Consider the following 26,244-nt stretch of genomic DNA (forward strand, 5'->3'; position numbering starts at 1 on the left):
TAGGCTTCAGGTTACATCCGCTTCAGGTTACAGACTCCGTTAACCCAGAAATAGTGCTTCGGGTTAAGAACTTTGCTTCAGGATGAGAACAGAAATTGTGCTCCGGCGGCGCGGCAGCAGCAGGAGGCCCCATTAGTTAAAGTGGTCTTCAGGTTAAGAACAGTTTCAGGTTAAGAACGGACCTCCGGAATGAATTAAGTACTTAACCCGAAGTACCACTCTACTAACGAAAATGCCACGCTTGCCAAGTTTTTTATTTTCCTTGTCTCAAAAGAGATTGGGGTATCTTGTTGGCCACTGTGAAAACAGGATTCTGGGTTAGATGGGACCTTGTTCTCATCCAGCAGGCTCTTCTTATAGTCTTATGAATTATTCTTGCTTTGAGAGTATCAGAATTCCTTGGAATGGAGTGGTGACTCTTGATTTCAGGCACACACCTTAATGGAGTTGTGAAATCTGTCAAAACTGCAATCTGATGTTTCTAACCGGGATAGGTCATGGAATCAAATCATAAGATGTTCCCTAATACAGTGGTACCTCTGGTTACATACTTTATTCGTTCCGGAGGTCCATTCTTACCCTGATACTGTTCTTAACCTGAAGCACCACTTTAGCTAATGGGGCCTCCCGTTGCTGCCGCACGATTTCTGTTCTCATCCTGAAGCAAAATTCTTAACCCGAGGTACTATTTCTGGGTTAGCGGAGTCTGTAACCTGAAGCGTATGTAACCTGAAGCGTATGTAACCCGAGGTACCACTGTAGTAAATTTTACCAGGTCCTGCATAGATAAAAGTGATGACATTACTTTGCTGACACTGCGTTTGTGTCTAGTAGGGACGCGGGTGGCACTAAGGTCTAAACCAGTGTTTCCCAACCTTGGGCCTCCGGCTGTTTTTGGACTACAACTCCCATCATCCCTAGCTAGCAAGACCAGTGGTCAGGGATGATGGGAATTGTAGTTCAAAAACAGCTGGAGGCCCAAGGTTGGGAAACACTGGTCTAAACCACTGAGCCTCTTGGGCTTGCCGATCAGCAGGTCAGAATCCCCATGACGGAGTGAGCTCCCGTTGCTCTGTCCTAGCTCCTGCCAACCTAGCGGTTCAAAAGCACACCAGTGCAAGTAGATAAATAGGTATAGCTGCAGTGGGAATGTAAATGGCGTTTTTGTGCGCTCTGGTTTCCATCACGGTGTTCTGTGCGCCAGAAGTGGTTTAGTCATGCTGGCCACATGACCCGAAAAGCTGCCTGTGGACAAACGCCAGCTCCCTCGGCCTGAAAGCAAGATGAGCACCACAACCCCATAGTTGTCTTTGACTGGACTTCACTGTACAGGAGTCCTTTACCTTTTTACCTTTTACCTTTGTGTCTAGTCAAAGAAGATGTCTGGTACATGTGCAAAATCTGCACAAACTAAGATACATACTGGCAACGTCTATATTATACTAATATAAAAGATCGGCAGCATGATAATTTTCCAAACGGATACAAGATTAAAAATGAGCATTGTACCAATCACCGTTTCAGCGATGAAGTGTCATTCTTCAAAGGCGCCAGATCCTTCTTTATATTTAAATTCCTTTCTAAAATATATAATTCTGTCCTTGATAACATGCTATAGAATGTCAGCATTAGAAACATTGGAACAAAGTTACACATCCAGCTGTGCAAAATTATATATAAAATACAAGTTGCCTGAAAACCTGCCTTCACAAGCCAAAGGAAAGAACAAACTGCAGTACAGTGGTACCTCGGGTTACATACGCTTCAGGTTACAGACTCCACTAACCCAGAAATAGTACCTCGGGTTAAGACCCTGACCCTGACCCTGACCCAGACCCAGCTAAGGTATCTAAAGCCATTTGCACATGTTGCCATGCAGTCGGTCCATGCAGAATGTAGGCACTCTATATATTGAAACGAACAAACCAATGATGTTTTAGGGAGCAGGCTAGCAGGCAGGGCCCATTAGTTACATCATAGGAGCCTACACAACACAAAACACTGTTGCTGTATGTAGGTTTTATTTCATTTGTTTTTTATCTTATATTTTGGAAATATACATCCAGTTTTTTCCCTCCTTTAATTTTTTCGGAGGCCCCCCAAGAGAGTGGGGCCCTAAGCTGTAGCTTGTTTAGCTTATACGTAAATCCAGCACTGCGAGGAAAGGCAGATTGGGAAGTTACTTGAAGACCAGGTACCTTCCTGACTTCCCACGAAGAACACAGCTAACCACTTGATGTCGCCTTTGCCATGCTCTGTGGCTGGCAGAAGCCCCAATGGGGAACAGCCTAGTCACTGCTGTAGTGTTCGCCTTTGCATAGGAAGTAGGGAGGAAGGGGTGAGGCTTTGGAGATGGTATTGGTTCTTCCAGAGCCTGTTTATCTTATTCGGAAGAAAGGTTTGGTCCTAGGGTGTGGCACTGTTGGAGGAGTGCCAGACTTCCTCCTACTAAAAGTTCAAACACACAGATGCAGAGACATCAGATGCTATAAATAAACTAGGTTAGTTTATTCTTCCTGAAGAATAGGAGAAGGATGAAACAATGATCATCTATATCTTGCAAACACCTATATCCGGGGATGCCGGATAATTCCAACGGAAATGGGAGAGGAAATTGCCAATGCTCGCTCAATGGTCCCATCTCTGCAAGAGAAATCAGTTAAATGAATATGATTGGTATTTACTACTGCCGTTTTCTGTCTGCAAACAATACATACCAGTAATTGACAACACACAAACACACACACTCCAGTTTGTGTTGTGTTTCCTTTGCATTGGCATGACTGGCGTAGAATAACATACTGATAATTAAGGACGTGAATTCCACCACAGTGGACAGCAAGATGGGGGAGAATACTGGATTTGCTGGAAGCTGAACTGCAGCAGAATGGAAACAGGGATGTCTTCTTACATCCCTGCATGAATCCTATGATATCACAAAATCACACATTTCCGTTGTACTAGTGGTTGGTTTCATGGGTCATAAAATGTTGCCCCCTGTGTCTGGAGCAACTTTGCAACCATTTGTGCAGACCCAGGAAACGCCACCTCTGAAATTTCTGTATTCCTATCGGGCAGTTGGCTTTCACTGACTTAAAAATCAGCTGAAAGTTACCTTGAACTGTGGTCCTGTTGCTAGTTGGCCAGCTTCATATGTCAGGCTGATGTTGGGCACATCTGAGATGTACACCCTAGGGATTTTTGCATCTCTAGGTTATATCAGCCATGATCCATCATGTTGGACAAAACAACTAGACAAGGCTCCCTAGAACACCTGTCTGAGATTGCAAGAGAAAGAGAGAGGGCAAACATCACGTAGACCTCAGTACATGGCATTTATCTTAGTGCGACACATGTTGTACAAGTCTGAATTATGCGATGAACAGGCGGAATGCAGGGCATTTTTGTTTTCGTTGTTTTTATTCTTCCCTGTGTCTCACCTTTCATCCAAATTGGTTCCCAAGATGACTTACAGGCACAAAACTCCATGCTGACAAATCTTGGAAAGAATTAAGTTCACTCTGGTGAAGGATAGCACTGTCACTCTGGAAAGATGCATTTCGAACCATTTGCCCCCAAGCAGCGGCACCAAAACTAACCCAGCATAAGTTATGGAGAAGTTGTAGCTGCGATATTGTCAAAGTTTATATGAGACTCGACAACTGGCTAGCTTTACCTTGAATGCCTCTACCCTCTACCTTCAGTGCCCCTTCCGACCTTCAGGAGGAGGGGGGGTTGTGGGATCACGACCCCGCCCACACTCTGCGAGGCTGGTGTCAGCCTCGCAGGAGACAGGGATTCACCCAATTAGCATACCCTGTGGCGCCAGCCAATTGGCTGGCGGCAGGGGCGGGCCTTCCTAGGGCCACTTAAGGTCAGGGCAGCCCCTGGCTCACCCCCTTTCTTCCCTGGAGACGACGCAGTTTCCCACCCACCCGCCCTTTAGGTTTTGCCACTGACCTTGCTATGGGCTTCGGCTGGTCGCCGCAAGGGGCCTGGTAGGAGTTTTTCCATTTGGCTAATTGGCTGGTTTTGTGAGCCACTTGGTTTTTTCGCCTACCTCGTAGCAAATCGTCACAACTCCCTCGGTTTTGGCGGTAGGCATTGGCCGGGGTATTATCATGCAGATGAGGTTGGGGGGGAGGAATGCCATCACCTCCCCCAATGCTTGAAGGGTAGTTCGTTAAAGGACTCCGAGGGGCGACGCCTCGTCCGAAACCTACGGAGGCTAGGGCCTAAAGCGCGCCCCCGAGCGGTAACCCCTTGGGGAGCGCCTAGGGATATGCATCTCGGGTGGCTCCCCCTGTTGGTGTTTAACCCTTCCCGGTCAGACCGGATAGTCGGTTAGGGCCAATGCCTAAAGCCAATACCCTTCTTTCCTGTAATCAATAAAGTTGTGGCCATTTTTCGCCCATTAACCTAAAACTCTGTGTCCGTTGTCTTCATTTATTCCACCTGTGGGGGGGAGGGAATAGCCACACAATTTCATGTTGCCATTGTTTTGATTATTTCTGCTGCTGCTGTTTAAAAAATCCTGTTCTTTTACAGGAGGAAGAATGATGAAAACATAACCTTGGAAACAATATGTCATAATCCCGCACAAAAGCTGCACGGGCACATTTTGAGTGACTACAATTCGGATAAGTGTATAATGAAAGAGATGAAGGGAGATGGTGGTTTGCTGTTCATGTGCTCCTGCAAAGAGGAAGAATGCAACAACGAGCTTATTTTTTCAGGTAAGCCTTTATGTGTGTGTGTGTGTAAAGGTTTCGTTTTGAATATGCATTGGTCTTTTAATTTGCTTTCCTCCCCTTACCCCCTTCCCGTTATGCTGTCGGGTGTGGTGTTTGTGGGGTGTGTGTGTGTTCTTTTTAGGATATCCTCTCATAATAGAATTTCCTGTTGTGAAACATCCTAACCTTTGTCACAGTAGAAAAGGCCAGAGGTGTTTCAGCAGGAATCAGAAATGAGGAGCTATTTTGTCACTTTAAGGTCTGCAGTGTTAGTGTTACGCATGCATGCTGTGTGATGTGGGCACCACATGCCATGTGACGTGTTGCACTCCGCCTGGCTTGTGTACATGACGTGAGCACAACACGTGCGCCAGCCTCCTCAGTCGTGCTTTGTAGCCGCGTGAGTCCCTGACGTTGCATCCAGTGTGGGACTACCAGGAATGACTTGCATAGAACGGCTTCATAGGCCAGATTAGGAGCCCCGTTGGGCCAAATTTTTAAACTTGCATTTTTTTATCTTGTCTGCCTTATTTAATGAAGTGCATTATCTCGGTGCTGGCAGGGCAGTCAGGCAGATAATGTGCTAGTAGCTGACTTTAATGATTTCATTAGCATCTCTGTTTCCCCATCTCTGTAGAAGAAAACCACCTGGAAGGTACTTTATAGAAATGTATGAGAATTAAACAGGAATTTTGCAACACCTTTGCATGGCTTTGTTGGCCACCTTCATGGTGGCAATGCAGTAGTGGTGGCGAGACACAGAGGACCTCTGATGAGAGCCATAGAATTGTCGAGTTGGAAGGGACCATGAGGATCATCTAGTCCAACCCCTCACAATTCGGGAATTTTTGCCCACTGTGGGGGTCAAACCCATGACCCTGAGATTAAGAGCCTTGTGCTCTACCATCTGAGCTATGCAGCCTGAAATGCAGTATTAAACCTCAGAGCTAACTAACTAGGTGTAACTGTTGCCACTGCTGTATGTTGGTGCTTTTTAGTAGTTTTTATGATGTTGGGTTGTGGCACGCGGGTGGTGCTGTGGTCTAAAACACTGAGCCTAGGGCTTGCTGATCAGAAGGTTGGCGGTTCAAATCCCCACGACGGGGTGAGCTCCCGTTGCTCGGTCCCTGCTCTTGCCCACTTAGCAGTTTGAAAGCATGCCAGTGCAAGTAGATAAATAGGTACCACTCTGGTGGGAAGGTAAACGGCGTTTCCGTGTTCGCCAGAAGTGGCTTAGTCATGCTGGCCACATGACCCAGAAGCTGTCTGTGGACAAACACCGGTTCCCTCGGCCAATAAAGCAAGATGAGTGCCGCAACCTCAGAGTCGGCCATGACTGGACCTAATGATCAGGGGTCCCTTTAGCTTTACCTTATGATGTTGGGTTGTATTAAATGTAGCACTACACAGATTGTTCTGCTGTGCAAGGGGAATTCCATGCACTGACAGAGCAATCTCTCCCTCTGCTGCCCCTGTGCACTCCCTAAATCTGTTCTAGGTCCCCCCCCCCATCCTCCAGAATGGATTTGGAGATGGCACAAGGCTACCACCCTTTGTGGTAGCACTAATCCAGGCATAGGCAAACTCGGCCCTCTAGATGTTTTGGGACTACAACTCCCATCATCCCTGGCTAACAGGACCAGTGGTCAGGGATGATGGGAATTGTAGTTTCAAAACACCTGGAGGGCTGAGTTTGCTTATGCCTGCACTAATACTTGTGATAACCCCAAAATGGAGTTGAATGCTGCCCATTGGCTTTAATGATGAAGTGAGTGGTGATTTTATTTTATTTGTAACTTGTGCTATTTTTGCACATTGCTTTAAGCATTTTGAGAGGGGTGGGGGAAGAAGCAATTAAATTCTAAATGAATAAGCTCTCAACTGGACACACACACGCAGTACTTTGACAAGCCAAACAGCATCTCTTCTTCACTGATGGTGCCTGTTAAGTTGTGGGTGAACATATCAGACGACACAGCAATTCTTCAAACAGCTCTTGTTTATTCACAGGCCAGAACAGAACTGAACTGAAGGGTTCAGCCAGCCTGCTTATATAGAGCTCCAGTACAACGTAACTGTAACAGCTTTCTGTAACTATCCAATCACTGAACGTCACTTTTGATCCCTTATTTGCATATGTGGACCTGAACTATCTGCAGTATCCCCCTGCTGGCCAGGGTGAGAACTTCAGTACATAACAGTGCCCCAAATATAATGTACATTCTTCTTACTTCTTTAGCATGGGTGGGATCAGTGCCACTCCTATTTTCTCCCAGATGGATTGGGAATTGTACCACCCATGTATCCCTGCAGTAAACCTCAGTTGTTGTTTTTGCTTTCTCCGTGGGTTGAGCTTGTGGCTGAAATTTGTGGCATGCTCTCTACATCTGTTTATTGTGTATGCTGTGTGTAGAGCATGTCAGATGCTCACACTTCCCTTTCATATGTGCAGCAGAGACTGATAGCTTCTAATGTGTAACAAATTATGAAACACATAGTCCGGCTGTGCTTATTGCTGTGAGTCATCTCTGTTTCACTTGACTAATAGTAATTTTAATCATATGTCAGTGCTATGAGATCTGCATTCCCAAGCCAACCAACACACCCTTGTAGATTTTGGCTGGCTTCTTACAGATTAGTCAGATCGTACTTGTTTTCTGCTTAAACTACACAAACCCGGTACAGTCGGCTTGTTGGAGTTATTTCCTGTCTCGGTGCTTGCAAAATTTGCCCCAGAAATACACCAAAAGTTGTGTTCTCATTTCTAGTAAGGCTGTTGTGTTTTGCAAAACTCCCTTGGAGTAGTTCCTGTTGCTCTGAAAAGGATAACCTACATTGCTTCCTGGAAAGACTTTAGTCAATCAATCATCTAATGCACCTCTACCATTAAAAGACTGATACTCTATGAAAGTGTCTCAAATGCTCAATCCTGCAACATTTTTCTTCACAAACCCACAAGGAGAGAACCAACAAATGTGTTTAGAGCAGGGGTCAGCAACCTTTTTCAGCTGTGGGCTGGTCCACCGTCCCTCAGACCATGTGGTGGCCCGGACTATATTTTTTTGGGGGGGATGAATGAATTCCTGTGCCCCACAAATAACCCAGGGATGCATTTTAAATAAAAGGACACATTCTACTCATGTAAAAATACGCTGATTCCCGGACCGTCCGTGGGCTGGATTGAGAAGGCGATTGGGCCGCATCCGGCCCATGGGCCTTAGGTTGCCTGCCCCTGGTTTAGAGTGCAGTCCCTAACTCAACAGATGTTAACTGAGCAGGAAAAGCGGTGGCTTTACATTTAATTGGGACGGAGGGGTTGGTTTGAGTGTGCTTAGGTTTGGTAGTCATCTAGAAATGGCCCAAGATGAATTAGAATTGACCAGCTTTTCCAACACCAGGGCAGTCTTCATCCTGGATATGTAATGTTCAGGGGGAAATAGCAGTATTCTGTAGTTTGGCTGGCAATTCCAGGAGATCTTCCTTACTAGGGCTGGGCGATATATTGTCCATTGCTGGTTTGAGGTCCATATTGTGATATCAGTTTCATAATTTTTGACCTGGCAATATATCACAAATCATGGTGTGTGTGCGTGCGTGCGCGCGTGTGCGTGCACACTATGCAGAAATCACAATGTGAGGAAAACCATGAAGCCAGCCAATGCCTCTACATGCCTCCATCCTTATTTCAGACATCGTGATATATTGCAATGTTTAGTTAGGTGATATATCACGTTGTTGAAAACCAGATACCACCCAGCCATATTCCATATCACCTACTTCTGCATGAGAGCCAGTGTGGTGTAGTGATTAAGAGCAGAGGACTCGTAATCTGGTGAACCGGGTTCGCGTCTCCACTCCTCCACATGCAGCTGCTGGGTGACCTTGGGCTAGTCACACTTCTCTGAAGTCTCTCAGCCTCACTCACCTCACAGAGTGTTTGTTGTGGGGAGGAAGGGAAAGGAGAATGTTAGCCGCTTTGAGACTCCTTTGGGTAGTGATAAAGCAGGATACCAAATCCAAACTCTTCTTCTTCTTCTTCTTCTTCTTCTTCTTCTTCTTCTTCTTCTTCATGCTCTGGTTCTCTTTCTCCCCTTTCTCTCTCCTCCCAGCAAAAAGGCAAACCTGTTTCTTATCGCCCCCAAACTAATATACCTTGTTCTGCCCTCCAGCTCTAGCCTCGAGACGTTTTGAGCTTTGGTGCTGCCTTCAACGGCTGGTGTTTTGGATGTTATAGGGAACGTTCCTCTAGGAAGTATTCAAGAGAGCCTCTCCAGATTTAGTGCAGGGTGTTTGTGCCTCCAGAGCAGAGCTTGGCTACTTAAGAGCGTGCTCAGATGAAATCCCAAACTTCCTTTTGCAGCACTTGCACTCCCTCCATAAGACAACTGGCACGTTGTCATCCCGCTTTTATTGTTGTGGATTAGTGTTCCTCTTAAATGGAAACAGCCCCTTTGGGTTGCTTGCCTGGTTAGCCATGGCAGGAAGACAAACGATTTTTACAGTATCAGACATGCGGTTTCCTGTCTGTGTTTAACTCTGAGCAGAACATTGTGGCCAGCTGGTCCTCTGCTCCTCCAGACAACTGGATAATAGCCTGTAATAATTTTGTCTTTTGGACTGTCATCCAGATGTACCCTTCATGTGACTCTTGTCTTGTGCATGTGTGCTCTTGCTGCTATAGTGGGGCGTGCATTTCCCTGCATAGACTTTCTGCTGTATTTAATTCAGATAAGATTGGGCCATGCGTTTTATCTATAGCCAAGGTAGGGGACCCATCCCATATGTTGGATTGCAACATCCATCATCCATGTTGGCTGAGTCTGACGAGAGCTGGATTTAAACAACTACTGGTTTGTCAATACCAGCAAAGTGAGTTCCCCTCATGTGAGTGGTCTTTGAAAGCATTTTGTTTGGTTGGGGATTTTGCCCCCAGCTTCCCTCCTCCCCCAACTGTTTGTGTGTACAGTGGTACCTCAGGTTACATACACTTCAGGTTACAGACGCTTCAGATTACAGACTCTGCTAACCCAGAAATAGTACCTCGGGTTAAGAACTTTGCTGAGAACAGAAATCGTGCTCTGGCGGCGCGGCAGCAGCAGCAGCAGGAGGCCCCATTAGCTAAAGTGGTGCTTCAGGTTAAGAACAGTTTCAGGTTAAGAACAGACCTCTGGAACGAATTAAGTACTTAACCCGAGGCACCACTGTATGTGTATATATAAGTATACAGTGGTACCTTTGTTCTCGAACTTAATCCATTTAGGGAGTCGGTTTGACTCCCAAATCCATTCAGAAACCAAGGCAAGTCTTCCAGTTGGCTGTAGGAATGTCCTGCAGCCAATCGGAAGCCGCGCTGGACGTTTGGCTTCTGAAAAGCGTTCGCAAACTGAAACACCTGCTTCTGGGTTTGTGGCATTGGAGCCGATTTGTTCGACAAATAAGCCATTCAAGAACCAAGGTACCACTGTTTGGTTTTCCTTAAAAGCTTACTATCAGCTTGAAATGCCAAACAGTTAAAGATGTACTGAAACGCTTGCTTATGTCTAAATAAGGAGAAAGGTGTGTATGCTTGTTGCGAAGAGACAAAAAATCATGAGTGCAGAAACAGGTTCTAATTTCTCAAAGATGCTAGGCACTCCTTTTTAATTAAATAACTCCTAACAACTGGTGAGTTACAAAGGAACTGCCATCCTTAATCTTGTGGAAGCTGAGATTTCTAACCCCAGTCTCTCTAAAGGCACATTTCTCCATGTTTAAATACGATTGTCAGTAATAGTAGTTATTGAGAGCCCCCAAGCAACTTGTCATTTGAAAATATTTGCAATGGGTAGAATTAAATCTAAAGACTGCATGTCTCGTATATTTTTATTTTTAAACTGACACTTTTTGGGTGGGCGGGAAAATGGGAACTCGGCATGTGCTGAAATGGATGTGATTCATTTTGATAAAGGCAACTTTTAACCACACTCTGTGAGTCAGTTTGATGCTCTTTTAAGCTTGCACAATCCCATGTTGTTAAATGTTATACAGAGATGTGGAGCTGTGGTGAGGGACTTTCATGGGGAAACAGATTTGAGACTGAGTGGTATCTGTTGGTTTAGGTTATGGGCTTCCTTTGCCAAACCAAATTGTGTCAGTCTGGCAGACGACCTGCACAAACTGGAACTTTGAGCGTGGTGGTATTACAGTGGAAAACTTTGTCTTCAAAAGCAAAGTATAATGCCAATGTGCTTTTAGTAGCTCTTTATATAACTCTTTTCAAAGAAACACCCCGATTTTGGAAGGAAAGGCTAAGAGAGAACATTTCTTTCCAAAATGGGGACTGGGGAGCAGCAAAAAGTAGAAATTAAGGTGTGAGATTCTATGTGGCATGCCGAAAGAAAGAATTCCCAGCTGGATAGCTCAGTTGGTTAGAGCATGGTGCTGATAATGTGAAGGTTGCAGGTTCAGTCCCTGTACAGTGGTACCTCTAGTTGCGTTCACCTCCAGTTATGTATCCTTCAGGATACATATGCGAAAAACCTGGAAGTATTTTCCTGGGTTTTGCTGCACACACATGCGTAGAAGCGCTAAACCGCACCCTGTGTGTATGCGCAGAAGTGCTAAACCACGCATGCGCAGAAGCAGCACCTCTGGTTGCGAATTCCTCAGGATGCGGCTGGACCTCTGGAACGGATCCTGTTTGCAACTGGAGGTACCACTGTATAGGACAATTGCATGTTCTTGCATATCTTTGGATTAGAATCAGCTGTTCTCAACCTGTGGGTCCCCAGATGTTGTTGGACTACAACTCCCATCATCCCTGAGCTCTGGCCTTGCTAGCTAGGGGTGATGGGAGTTGTAGTCCAACAACATCTGGGGACCCACAGGTTGGGAACCAATGGATTAGATGATCCTCACGGTCCCTTCCAACGCTACAATTCTATGATTCTATGAATTTTAACTGAAATAGGTTGTTAGCTGGTGACATCCATCTGAAAGAGATGAAAGCTACACTTCTCATGCACGTAAATGCAATTTATTGTCTTTATGTATAAAAAAAAAGAACCCTGCATTTATTTTGCCTAAACTGGTCGGCCATTTTCAGGGCCTCTTGTGTGCCATTTGCAGCAACGTTGCTTCTGCTGCCTTTCTGCACTGCTGGATTTCACTTCTCTCCCTTCCCCAGCTAATCCTGCTTGTCTCTGCCCCCCTCCCTCGGCCATTGCTCTTACTTCCTCTGCTGCCACTTACAATATTTCTGAGGCCATCCTCTTAACATTTTACTCTAAGCAAAGGGTCCTTCCTCAGAGCGAGGGATGCAAGTGGCCACAAAGAGCGCACTGCTCCCGCTGCAGCAAATACCTTTTTAAAGCTTAACAACATTGAACCTTAAGTTTTTTGTGTTTTGCTACAGTAGCAGTGCGGGACGCGGGTGGTGCTGTGGGTTAAACCACAGAGCCTAGGATTTTCCGATCAGAAGGTTGGCGGTTCGAATCCCCGCAACGGGGTGAGCTCCCGTTGCTCGGTCCCTGCTCCTGCCCACCTAGCAGTTTGAAAGCACATCAAAGTGCAAGTAGATAAATAGGTACCACTCCGTCGGGAAGGTAAACGGCATTTCCGTGCGCTGCTCTGGTTCGCCAGAAGCGGCTTAGTCATGCTGGCCACATGACCCGGAAGCTGTACGCCGGCTCCCTTAGCCAATAAAGCGAGATGAGCGCCACAACCCCAGAGCCGGCCACAACTAGACCTAATGGTCAGGGGTCCCTTTACCTTTACCTTACAGTAGCGGTGCAAGCACCCTCAGTGGCCAACTCAGCCACAGTGGCTTGCTCTGAGGAGGGACCCCTTTCTTAGATTGGGGTGGGGTGGGCCTGGGAAGTCCTGTTGAGCACCACGGGTTGCTCCATGGCTAGTAGGTAACAGTAACAGCGGCAGCAATAGCAGCAGGTGAGAAGCCCTATGAGTAAGAGGGTGCAATCTGTTCTTCTGGTCCATCAGTAGAGGCACCCATATCACCATGCCTCATTCTAGCTCCAGCTAGAGGTAAAAGGTAAAGGACCCCTGGATGGTTATGTCCAGTCAAAGGCGACTATGGGGTCGTGGCGTTCATCTTGCTTTCAGGCCAAGGGAGCCGGCATTTGTCCACAGACAGCTTTCCGGGTCATGTGGCCAGCATGACTAAACCGCTTCTGGCGCAACAGGAACACTGTGACAAAAACAGAGCTCACGGAAACACCATTTACTTTCCCATCACAGTGGTACCTATTTATCTACTTGCACTGGCGTGCTTTCAAACTGCTATGTTGGCAGGAGCTGGGACAGAGCAACGGGAGCTCATTCCGTCGCAGAGATTCGAACCGCCAACCTTGTGATCAGCAAGCCCAAGAGGCTCAGTGGTTTAGACCACAGCGCCACCCACATCCCATCCAGCTAGAGTTTCTTTTTTACTCTCTTTGTCCTGTGTGTCCAGCTACTATCTTGAATTAAAGAACAAGTATTGCATAATTTTCCGGGAGGAATTTATAATCTTGTGTTTATTTATTATTATTATTATCATTATTATTGATGGGTTTCTCAAAAAAAAAACCACACGCCTCTGCTGCAGATATATATATTTGCATTCCTGCATAACCAAAGCCTATAAAAAAATCAAGTCTCTTTAAAACTTAACCAGTTCACAATGAATGGGGGGCTGCTTCCCTGGCTGCATTCACACGGCTTCTTGTGGTTTATCCATAGTTGGTGTGCACTGCTGAGTCACTAACTTCTGTTTCACCCGTCTCCTGTTGCAAACAGTGGTTGACCGTTACATTACAAATGTGGGCAGCATGTGTTGGGGAATAGTTCCCTAGCCTCCTTAGCTTATTTCTTCGTTTTCTGTATATTTCTGGCAGGGTGAGGTGCTGAGCATTCAGACATGTGATTTCCCATCATCTCTCTGAATTGCTTCCCTTTTGAGAAGGGCCTGCCTTCTCTTGTGACTTCTCTGAACACGTAGCTTAGTTTGAAGTCTTAACCTGTCAGGAGCGTTGCTTAGAAACTGACTTTACAGGCACCTCAGCTGAGCCGGAAAAGTTACTTTTTTAAAACAGTGTGTTGGATTGTCATGCAAATTGCCTACACGCTAAAAATAATTTGCCCAAATGTTCGTCATTTGTAGTTGTCGGGCAATTTGGCTAAACAAATCATTGCAGGTGTACTGATTTACTGTAATTCTGAAGAACACATTTGTTCTTGGAGCGACGTGATCTCCCCTCTCTCACCCATTTATGGGATTATGTAAGCTTCAGAAACAACTAAGGTGAACTACTAAGGCTTTAGATGCTCGAAAGGAGTATGGGAAGGTAAAAAGCAGGGGAAACATTTCACAAGCAAGGGGCAATAGGAAAGGAATTTAAATAATTTCCTGTGTACGAACTTAGCACTGTAGCTTGCTTATGAGGCCACCCTTAGATTTCAGTTTAACCTTACCATGTAAGTGTTAATGAGCAGAGAGGATTGGAATATCCAGAGCACATCAATGCATTCATGCGCCTATACATGCACAAGAATTCTAGACTGAATAATGCCCCCCAAAACAGAGAGGTATATGATGTTTGAGAAAGGTGGTGTCCTGGCAGTGACAAATGAGGGGGCACAATAAATTGGTGGTGTGAATACCATATTTTTTCCAGGTGTATACCCCTGTGTATAAGATGACCCCTATTTTTGGGGACTCCAAATTAAGGAAATGGGGGGGGGGGATTGCCCAGAGTTGTCGAGCTTTTTTTGGGGGGGTGGATTACTGACAATCATTCACCCTCCTGACCGCCACTGCCAACTGCCAATCGCACGCCTCAACAAAGCCACCAATCATCTGCCCACTCACCACCAGCAGCCACCAATCGCCTGCCCAGTTACTGCAGCAGCAGCCAATCGCCAGCAGGCCTTGCCACAGCCACCAATCACCTGCCCAATCGCCGGTTACGATGTCCTGCTCGTGGCTGCCACGGGCTGCCACCAATCACCCCCCCCCGCACTATCCATGTGTAAGACGACCCCCAATTTTTTAAAAATGATATTTTATTAAGTTTTAACAATAAAAAGATTATAAAACAGACGATAAAGAGACACAAGAAAAAATACAAAAACACAAAAATACAAGAATACAAAAAATACAGGCAATTAACATGAAAAAAAAACAAGTATAAAGAAAAAAAACAGTAATCCCTCTTTTTTATCTTCTCCTCTTTGATTAACTTATTTTCCTGACTTCCTCACGTCTCCCTTTTTTGTATTCCACTTAAAAATTAGTTCAGCAAATTCATTAACTTCGAGCTTTCTTCTAGAATCAGTCCATTCTTACATAATCTTTACCTTATTACCAGAACCCCTTCATTTCATTTCAATGTCATCAACATTCAGAAATTTTACAATGTTTCTGTAAGTAGACTTTAAATTTCTTCCAATCTTCTTCCACTAACTCTTCTCCCTGGTCTCGGATTCTGCCAGTCATTTCCGCCATTTCCATGTAGTCCATTACTTGCATCTGCCATTCTTCCAAGGTGGGTAGGTCTTGCGCCTTCCAATGCTTTGCAATGAGTATTCAGATGACCCCCAATTTTTAACATTCTTTAATAAACCACCGTCTTATACACGGAAAAATATGGTGTTTGTTGTATTTTGGAAGGTGGGCTGAGTTATCATCAACTGTATCTTCTTGCGCACCATTAGGATTGATGGTCACTAAACCATAATGGAGGGACGCAGGTGGCGCTGTGGGTTAAAGCCTCAGCGCCTAGGACTTGCCGATCGAAAGGTCGGCGGTTCGAATCCCTGCGGCGGGGTGCGCTCCCGCTGCTCGGTCCCAGCGCCTGCCAACCTAGCAGTTCGAAAGCACCTCCGGGTGCAAGTAGATAAATAGGGACCGCTTACCAGCGGGAAGGTAAACGGCGTTTCCGTGTGCGGCTCTGGCTCGCCAGAGCAGCGATGTCACGCTGGCCACGTGACCCGGAAGTGTCTCCGGACAGCGCTGGCCCCTGGCCTCTTAAGTGAGATGGGCGCACAACCCCAGAGTCTGTCAAGACTGGCCCGTATGGGCAGGGGTACCTTTACCTTTACCTTTACCACTGTATGGGGACGAGGGTGGCGCTGTGGGTAAAACCTCAGCGCCTAGGACTTGCCAATCACATGGTCGGCGGATTGAATCCCTGCGGCGGGGTGCGCTCCCGTCATTCAGTCCCAGCGCCTGCCAACCTAGCAGTTCGAAAGCACCTCTGGGTGCAAGTAGATAAATAGGGACCGCTTACCAGCGGGAAGGTAAACGGCGTTCGGTGTGCTGCGCTGGCTCACCAGATGCAGCTTGTCACGCTGGTCACGTGACCTGGAAGTGTCTGCGGACAGCGCTGGCTCCCAGCCTCTTAAGTGAGATGGGCGCACAACCCCAGAGTCTGTCAAGACTGGCCCGTACGGGCAGGGGTACCTTTACCTTTACCTTTAAACCATAATGGAGAACAGGACTATGAATGGTTCCTAGTCATTATGGCTGTATCCTACAAGATGCCGCCCACTTCCAAGGGATACAGGATACATCCAACATCGGCAGTTTCTGCTGGAAAACAGGCCATGGCCCCTTGGAACGTGGGTGGCACTTGCCTTTACATCTCCCAAAGTAAATATTATTCATTTTTGCTCTGAATTGTATCATCAGTTTTAATTCAAATAAAAAAAAGTGTGCTTTGGCTGTTGGGAACTTGGGAAACTGTGCTCTTGATTATTTTTAAGGGTGGATCGTAAGCGCAGTGTAATTTCCTTTAGAGCTGGAATTTACAGTATTAATTCACTTAACGTCATTCCAAGAAGTACTACGTTAAACCTCAAGTGTTAAAAGGGTTGCAGCCTCTTACTTGTACAACGAGTCTGCTCATTTGGGGGTTTGTGTGTGTGTGTGTGTGTTTGTTTTATATAGTTCTCGGTTCTGTTTATAAGCTTTGCACCAATGGCATTAAAACATCCTCAACAGTATGTAACTGTAGGTCAGACTGACGTTTACCATAATCGGAAGGGACTCTGCTAGCCATATGGTGGCCAGTAGATCGCCATGTTTGGAAACACCCTGGAAATAGGCCTTTTCAGCTGCAGTGCTAACTCTCTGGAATACTCTCCCAAAAGAAATCCAGGAAGCTCTTTCTGAAGCTCCAAATGTCTTCTAAGAATCCAGTTGCTCTCCTAGGCCTATTTTGATGATTGAGGGTGCTCTCCTGTTTAGGTGCCATTTGAATTTATGGAGCAAAGCACTTATTGCATTCTGGTCTTTATTTGTATTATTTTATTTGTTTGTATTGTATTCTGATTTTTTTAAGTTTCTACAAATGGTAAGGATTGGGGGAATCTACCAAAAATGTTAAAGCGATGTATACATTTTCTTAATCAATTATCCAATGCACGCCCCATAAGAAGGACTTTGGTGGATCAGGTCATCTAATGTACCTCTGTGTTTTGTTTTTCGTTTTTCAAAATACTGAAATGGGAGAGTGGAAAGAGGAATCTTATTTATGAGGATAACTCTCATCCTTTGAAAAAGCGAGCTTTGCCAATCTTGGTACTGAATTCTATAAAATGAAATAATCTTCCCCTGGCTGACGCACGTGATAGAATTTGCACTGCTAAGACAGGTGGATTGCTAATTGCAGGTGGATCTAAGGTGTAACTAACACTGGCAAAACAGTAATTTCAGCAACTTGCGCAGGATCAAACCAGAGGTGATTATAATAATGGAGGTTAATGTGCATCATCTGGGGAAATGTAGCCAGTCTGGAGTGATCGATTCGTTCCAGAAAATTATTAGCAAACAGTAACAGATAACGCTAAACGTATACAAGTTGAAGGATACTAGTTATACAAGTTAGAGCAGTGTTTCCCAACCTTGGGCATCCAGCTGTTTTTGGACTACAATTCCCATCATCCCTTGCCACTGGTCTTGCTAGTCAGGGATGATGGGAGTTGTAGTTCAAAAACAGCTGGAGGTCCAAGGTTGGGAAACACTGAGTTAGAGGATACATTATATATATCGTCTTGTTTCTTAATAATTCATCAGCACTCAACAAAACAGCCTTGGATACTTTAATAATCTGTGGCAGTTTTAACATCTGCTTGCAACTGGTTTATACTCTGCCACGATAGGTCCATTTGTTATAATAGTCCATGAGTGTACAGTTATTGTCAGAGTACCAGTATGATCCACTATCCCCAAGATTCCCTGCCTCTAGGGGCAACCCCTACCCTAAAACTCACAAAAACCCCAGAAGCAAGAGGATCTGTAGCGCGATGTTGACACGGAGGCTACAGTTTCTAAATATACTTGCCTAGTAAGCTTTTCAAACACATGCCAGTTTGCAGCACATTGAGAATCGGAACAGGCAAGTGTGATGGCTGTCTTTGTACACACCTGAACTGAAGGCAGGGAAGTCCAACAGAGCTATTTTTGTTCCATCGTTTTCTTTTCCTTCTCGCCTGATGTTCAGTTACACCCATCTAAAGCTGTCGAAAAGGAGTCTTTTGTTATTTAAACAAAAGTACATGCATTTGAGTGGCTTGGGCTTGAATTCTGGACACTGTGTCATTTGCATAGGCATACTTAACGTGATTAAGAATGACTTGCATTACTGTTTCAGCTTTGCATATTGGAGGGTGGGGGAGATGAGAGATTTTTTTACTACCACCACTTTTTGGGAGGAATGCTTCCTTTGCTGCTGGACTGTGTTGGAGGGTCAAGGGCAGGGGTCAGCAAACTTTTTCAGCCGTGGTCCGGTCCACCATCCCTCAGACCATGTGGTGGGCCGGACTACATTTTGAAAAAATAAGAATGAACGAATTCCTATGCCCCACAAATAAGCCAGAGTTGCATTTTAAATAAAAGCACACATTCTGCTCATGTAAAAACACCAGGCAGGCCCCACAAATAACCCAGAGATGCATTTTAAATAGTCAAGTAAAAACACACTGATTCCCAGACCATTCATGGGCTGGATTGAGAAGGCGATTGGGCCGCATCTGGCCCCTGGGCCTTAGGATGTCTACCCCTGGGTCAGGGGCAATTGCTATACCAAAGTGGAAGATGACAGACAGGAGATTACATAAGGAACAATGTTGGAAGGGGTGTGTGATAATGACAAAAACCCATGTCTCCCAGCACCCCGCCATCACGTTTGACCAGAAGGCCCTGCTTCGTAACAATGGCGTTCACCTTTCGGACATGGGCATTGATTTTTGGCAGGCCAATATGATGGAGGGCATTGTTGGTTGTAGGTGTGAGGGTGTTGGCAGCGAGCCTTTGGCTTGATTGGTGGTTAGGCATTGGGTAAGTCTTATTATAGAGATGCGGGTGGCGCTGTGTGTTAAACCATAGGGCCTAGGACTTGCTGATCAGAAGGTCGGCGGTTCGAATCCCCGCGACGGGGTGAGCTCCCGTTGCTCGGTCCCTGCTTCTGCCAACCTAGCAGTTCGAAAGCACGTCAAAGTGGGGGTATGGTTCCTGTCCGAAGCCTGGGCGTGGGCTAGGGCCATGCCATGACCCCAACGGTGACCATGGGGGTGCTCAATTGATGTACATCATAGGGATCCCCCTTCTGGTGGTTGACCCTTAAGAAACTTCCTGCAGTCGGACAGGAGTCAGGATATAGTCTTGCTTCACCCAACTGCCTAAGCCAAACCGCTCACAACTTTAACCAATAAAGTTGTGGCCTTATTTATCCCAATACTTGTGTTTGTGTATTTATTTCGGGGGGAGCTAGGGGGGCTGGGGCCTCACCATGCAAGCAGGACCTGAGTCCCCATTGTTGGTTTCTGCTCTCTTCACTGTGCAGTGAAAGTGCTTGTCACGAGACAGGTGTTTACATTCCACAGTCAATTGCTGTTGGAGTTTCTCACGGGAAAGGAGACTGGATGTGACGTACACTGGTTTCCTGTTTTTCACTGTTCACACAGTGATTCTCTCCGTGCTTCAGAGGAGAGAGGATGCTTTCTCTGCTCCGGCAGAGGCAAGATGTTTCTCTGTAATCTACCAGCTTTGAAGTGTAAATAAAGTAAAATAATATAGAGTATGTGGCACGTACTCCTCATCATTCCGCTGTGCTTGGGACACTGCAAATTCAACATTCTGGTTATGGGCCCAGAAGAAAGACGCAGTCATCTGAATGCCGGCAAAAGGATCGGAATGCAGAGGGACGGATCGGACGGTATCTGCCGTCAAGATGATTGATGAGGTATGTGCTCATGCTCCGGGCAGCCTGCCAGCTTCTAATTAATGGCTTTATGGCTGGACTCTGAACTTTTATGGCCATTTTGCTGGGCACAGGCAAAGGCTCAAAGGAACAATCTCCTATGCTGGGGGAAACTGAAAGTAACTTTTCAAAGTGCTTTTGGAATAAAGCAGCTGCAGAAAACAGTGACGCAGCTTGATTTAAGGCAGCAAAGAGAAAGCACTTTTGAATTTGCCTTTGGATTGAGGTTTGAAGCAGCACAGACACAGCTTGTATAAAGCAGCTTGATTTAATGCAGCAGAGATGATGCAGAAGGCTAATGCCAGAGTCATGATGGCTAGCTGCAGAAGGCTGGCTGATGCAAATGGGGAATCTGATGCCAATCAGCCACATGCTCAGCTCAGAGTAGCTTGTGATACTGCCATGATTCAGAAAAAAGCAGACCGCCAGGGTGATAGCTGCATGGGTAAGGGGGAGTCTTCACAGCCGTCATCCCAGAGTGCAGTGGAACCACCAGATGGCGCCAAAGCTTTGAAGGCAGTGAAATGCTACTCGTGTGGACGTCTAAGCCATATGAAAAGGGAATGCAGATATCCCAGGGCCAAGACAGAGCAGCGCAGCGGAAGCTCATCGTGTGGAAAAGGCCAGAGCAAAGGCAAAGGTCCGGTGTCCAGGACAACGCAGCACAAGGCAATGGTCTCACGCTTCACTCCAAAGGTTGCAAAGGTCCAGAAGACGTCTAGATCTTTCTTCGTTGTTGATTCGGCTGCAACCCATCACATGTGCAACGATAAGCGACTGTTCATGTCTTTTACACCGCAGGAAGGTGCAGTTCACCAGGCGGATGACCACACAATCCCCAGTAAAGGCTACGGAACTGTTGTTCTTCACAGTTTGGACTTATCGATACAGGATGTGCTTTACGTACCAGATGCCAAACATAATCTGCTCAGCGTTGGACAGCTGAATGAGCGGAAAATTGACGTTTCCTTTAAGAACAAAAGGTGCATCATCACAAAGAAAAATGATTATGTATTGCATGCTGAATATGTTGATCGTTTGTATGTTTTGTATTATGATGATGTTGTGCAGGATGAAACTTGTTGCATTGCAGGTACTAACAAAAGTTTGCATGCAGAATGTATTCATGATTTTCATCGAAAATTTGGTCATTTGAATTTTGAGGCAGTATCTAAAATGCCTGCCTTGGTTGAAGGTATGACTATTAAACCCTGCAGGTACCACATGAAGTGCAAGGCATGCGCAGCAAACAAGGTGAAAATGGCTGCGAAAGGTAAGGTGTCTAGTAGGCAAGCTACAGAACCATACCAAATTGTTCATGCTGATTTGGTTGGACCACTAGCGCCCTCTTTGGGTGGAAATAGGTACTTCATGGTTCTCATTGATGCATTTTCCAGGTATATTTATGTGTACAATCTCAAGCAGAAATCAGAGGCTTTTCCAAGGATCAAGGAATTCTGTGCTTGGTTGGAAAATGTGCATGGTAAGAAGATAAAAATTCTTTTCACTGATCGTGGGGGGGAATTCACTTCTCAGCAGTTTGAAGCTTTTCTGACTGAGAAAGGAATTCAACATGATTTGTCTAGTCCTCGCTCGCCATGGCAGAATGGACTTTGCGAGAGGGCAAATCAAACATTGCTTCAAGGGTTAAAAACCTTGCTGCATGATGCCAATCTTCCAGAGAGTTATTGGGCCGAATCTCTCTCGTGTTTTGTTTACAGTTATAATCACAGGTTATCTTCAGCGATTGGTTGTACCCCCTATGAGAAGATGTTTGGCAAGAAGCCATACATTTGGTTCTGACATGTGGGTTCACTCACCACAAAACTCCAAGTTAGACAAGCGTGGTTTGCATGGTATCTTTCTAGGTTATCAGAAAGGTTCTTACAGAATAATGATGACTGACTCTAAGACAATTAAGCTCACAAGAAGTGTTGAGTACAATGCCAAGTGGGGGGAGAATGTGGGAATTTTCCAATGTTATCCTGATGTAAGTGATGAGACTGAGGATAGTCAAAAGCAACCGCAACAACCCACACCCACTGATGAAGGTTCTGATTCTGAGTCTGAAACTGAATCGGGTGATTCAGAGGATTTCAAGAGTGCGAAAGCCTCTATGCGACCCTCTGAAAGCTCTGATCAGGAATTGGAAGAACCATTGTTCACAATAGGTCACTTTTCTCCTAAGAAGGAAGAGGAGAGTGTTGAAGACTTAAGGCTAATTCGCAGGTCACAAAGAGCAACAAAAGGCAGACCTCCAAAGAGATTTGCTGATGAGTTTGCTAAGATAGCAGTAACAGCTGTTAAAAGCGCCAAGAAGGTATTTGAACCTTCAAGTTTCCAAGAAATCCAGGATTTGGATTCAAAGGAAGCTGAGCCATGGTTAAATGCCATGAAGGCTGAGCTTGATTCCTTGGAAAGGAACAAAACATGGGAACTTGTTCCAGTAGTTCCAGGAATGAAACTGCTTGGAAGCAAATGGGTCTTCAAAGCGAAGACTGATCAAAATGGCAAGATAGTCAGACACAAAGCCAGATTGGTAGCCAGAGGTTTTGCACAGGTACCAGGTGAAGACTATCACGAGACCTACTCACCCACAGTGAGGTATGAGAGCATTAGACTTATGCTCAAGCTAGCTGCAGAGGAGAATCTACACATTAGTCACCATGATGTGAATACAGCTTTTCTGTACGGATCTCTAGGTGAATCTCTTTATATGCTTCCACCTGATGGCGTACAGGTAAAACAGGGATATGTTTGTGCTCTGAAGAAGTCCCTTTATGGTCTCAAACAAAGTGCACGATGTTTGCCCACAAAACTCACTGAAGTATTGTTTTCTCTAGGTTTTAAGCAAGGGAAAGCTGATCCATGTGTATTTGTCAAAGAGGAGGGGCAAAAGAAACTGTATTGTTTGTTTTATGTTGATGATCTTTTATTCTTTTGGAAGGATGTCACAATGTACAATAACGCCCTAGCTCAACTGAAAAAGCACTTTGACATGAAAGATCTTGGTGAGGTAAACAATTACCTATCTCTGGAAATAGAGAGAGATCAAGATGGTAACATTCTAGTACACCAGTCACGGAAAATTGCTGATGTGTTAAGCAGACTAAACCTGATGGATGCTAACCCTGTAGACACACCGATGACAACAGGTTATCAGGTAGATGACACTGAAGAAGCATTTTCTGACACTACACTGTACAGAAGTGTGCTAGGCAAGCTAAACTTCATTGCCAGATGTTCAAGACCAGACATTGCTGTTAGCTGTAATTTGCTAAGCAGACAAGTCAACAATCCTAGTGTTAAGGATTGGAAAGCTCTGATACGCATAGCGCGGTATTTGAAAGGCACTATGCATTACAGACTGAGATTTAACAATCAGAAGTCTGGTGGTCTTGAGATATTTGCAGATGCAAGTTTTGGAAGTGACACTACAGACAGGAAAAGCACGTCTGGAGTTTGCTACATGTACAATCAGGGTCTATTTGATTGGTCATGCAAGAAGCAAACAACAGTTAGCTTAAGTACTTGTGAAGCTGAACTGAATGCACTGTCTTACTCACTCAAAGATTGTGAATGGTTGTTACAATTGTGCAAAGACATGAAAATTCCTGTCAAATGTCCAATCCAGGTTTACCAGGACAACAAAGCATGTTTGGCTTTGCTGAATTCTGAAGGTTGTAAGCAAAGCACGAAGCACTTGCAATTGAAGTTGCAACATGCTAGGGAACGTATTCAGAAGGGACTCATAACGGTGTCCTATATGCCAGGTAATGAAATTCCTGCTGATGTATTGTCCAAGATTGTATCAAGGGATCAACACTGTACCTATGTGCAGAAGTTGGGTTTGTACTGATATTGTACGAACACGCTGCCCAGTGATGTTCACAGAAAGGGGGAGGATGTTGGTTTCTGCTCTCTTCACTGTGCAGCGAAAGTGCTTGTCACGAGACAGGTGTTTACATTCCACAGTCAATTGCTGTTGGAGTTTCTCACGGGAAAGGAGACTGGATGTGACGTACACTGGTTTCCTGTTTTTCACTGTTCACACAGTGTTTCTCTCCGTGCTTCAGAGGAGAGAGGATGCTTTCTCTGCTCCGGCAGAGGCAAGATGTTTCTCTGTAATCTACCAGCTTTGAAGTGTAAATAAAGTAAAATAATATAGAGTATGTGGCACGTACTCCTCATCATTCCGCTGTGCTTGGGATTCCCAGCAACTGTTCATTAGAAACAATGGCTTTGATCCAGATTCCGCCATACTTCATTAGACTCTGAGCTTATCCACACTTCTGCTTGTCTTGTTCTTTCAAAGCATGGATCCGAACCGTTTTCTGCTTGTCCCGTGCTTTCTAGGCTCTGGTCTGGGCAGTTTTACCCCCACTGCTTTCCCCTAGAAAACTCGCTCTTTAGTACTAAATCGGAACAAATAGCTATCGGCAGAGAATCTGATTTCTGTTTCTTCCTGTTCAGCGCTAAACCATGGGTTTTCTTGGGGGAAAGTGGCGAAGTGAACAGAAGCATAAACTCAAGTCCCTTTGATTTCAATGAGTCTACTTTGTGTATGAATAAGGCTGCCACCTGTTGAATTCAGTGAAGAAAGTCCCATATACGTGGATTTAGGATTGCGGCCAAAGTCTGCATCTAACTCCATATCCTAAATTACGGCTAGGGAGTCTTTTTCAGCCAAAAGGCCAGATCTAGTACTAACCCACCCTCTGTGGGCCATTTTTGACAGATGATTCCGATTTCAGCCTGCCTGTGGTTTTTCAGTAAAAGCCAGCAGCTGAGACTTGTATCCAAGATAAGCCTCTCTGAGTGTAGCACTGGGGTTCTTAATGCTAAAAACGAAGACGAGAGATCTCTGATTTTGACAATTAGTGCTTAGATTGAAGATACCAGATTCTTGTGCCTGGTGTTAGATAACCGACAGGTGGTGTCAGGGCTGGATTTAGGTTTGATGAGGCCCTAAGCCAGGGGTCAGCAAACTTTTTCAGCAGGGGGCCAGTCCACTGTCTCTCAGACCTTGTGGGGGGATGGACTATATATATTTTTTGGGGGGGGCGGGGGGCGGAAATGAATGAATTCCTATGCCCCACAAATAACCCAGAGAGGCATTTTAAGGAAAAACACACATTCTACTCATGTAAAAACACGGTGATTCCCGGACCGTCCGTGGGCCGGATTTAGAAGGCGATTGGGCCAGATCTGGTCCCCGGGCCTTAGTTTGCCTACCCATGCCCTAAGCTACTGAAGGTAATGGGGCCCTTTATATGCCCAGCTGTCCTTTGTCAACAACAAATTGTTGCTGTTTTTTGTGTTGAATATATGGTAATTTATGGACCTAATAGATATCTAAAGCCATTTGCACATAACAAAATACGTACCGTATTTTTCGTCCCATAGGATGCTCCTAGTTTTTTGGGGGGGAAATAAAGGAAAAAATTTTCCCCTAATTTCCCCCCCAAAACCAGGTCGGGGAAACCGAACCAGGTTGAGGAACAGCGGGATGGCGGCGCTGCGCCTCCCTGCTGTCCCCCAAGCTTGTGGGGAGCCCTGCGGTGAACTCCGGCAGGGCTCCCCACGCTGCGGATGTCTGCCCGGCGCGAGGGGCGCTCTTCTTCAGGGTGCTCTTCGCGCCGGGCGGCAGGCTGCTATCCGCAGCGTGGGGAGCCCTGCGGGGAACTCCCACAGGGCTCCCCACGCTGCGGATGTCTTCCTCCAAGCTTCAGCGAAAGCCTGCATTCGCCCCATAGGATGCACCCAGATTTCCCCTTCATTTTTGGAGGGGGAAAAGTGCGTCCTATAGGGCGAAAAATACGGTATTTTATCAAAGTAATTGTTGAACTTATCTTAGTTTTTTTCCTTTAATTTTTTTGTGGGGACCCCAAGAGAGTGGGGACCTAAGCTATAGCTTGTTTAGCTTATATATAAATCTGGCACTGGGTGGTGTGGCTTGCCCCAAATGACAAAGTCAGATGCCTGGTTAGACCCGGGGCTGAGAGCTTCCCCTCCTGTGTCCTAAATCAAGGGTTTGAGCCCTGGAAGACTTGCTCCCTGCGTTGCAGGCCTTTTCCCACCTGGCCTGGGAGGGAGGGGTCCTGACTGACTCTAGCTACAAAAGCTGAGGCTGCTGAACAGACTCTTGGGTTTTCTTTAGGGATTTTGTTGCTAAATTTGTGGTCCTAAATCTTTGTATCTTTGTTTTAGACCTTTGTTTTAGATTCATGTGGAAATGGTTTTATTTGTTTGTGTACTTTTCAATGTTCCAT

At 45.6% G+C, this 26,244-nt stretch overlaps 1 protein-coding gene across 1 annotated transcript in view; it reads left to right on the forward strand.

Moving 5' to 3' along the window:
* The window catches only part of TGFBR2 (transforming growth factor beta receptor 2), a 71,021-nt gene that overhangs the window by 25,577 nt on the left and 19,200 nt on the right, over positions 1-26,244 (forward strand). Inside the window, exon 3 of the mRNA XM_079947380.1 lies at positions 4,549-4,736. Within this exon, the coding sequence (XP_079803506.1) occupies positions 4,549-4,736 (188 nt within the window). The remainder of the gene's footprint in view (positions 1-4,548; positions 4,737-26,244) is intronic.

Source organism: Podarcis cretensis (assembly GCF_951804945.1).
Source record: "Podarcis cretensis genome assembly, chromosome: 12".
Taxonomy (NCBI): domain Eukaryota; kingdom Metazoa; phylum Chordata; class Lepidosauria; order Squamata; family Lacertidae; genus Podarcis; species Podarcis cretensis.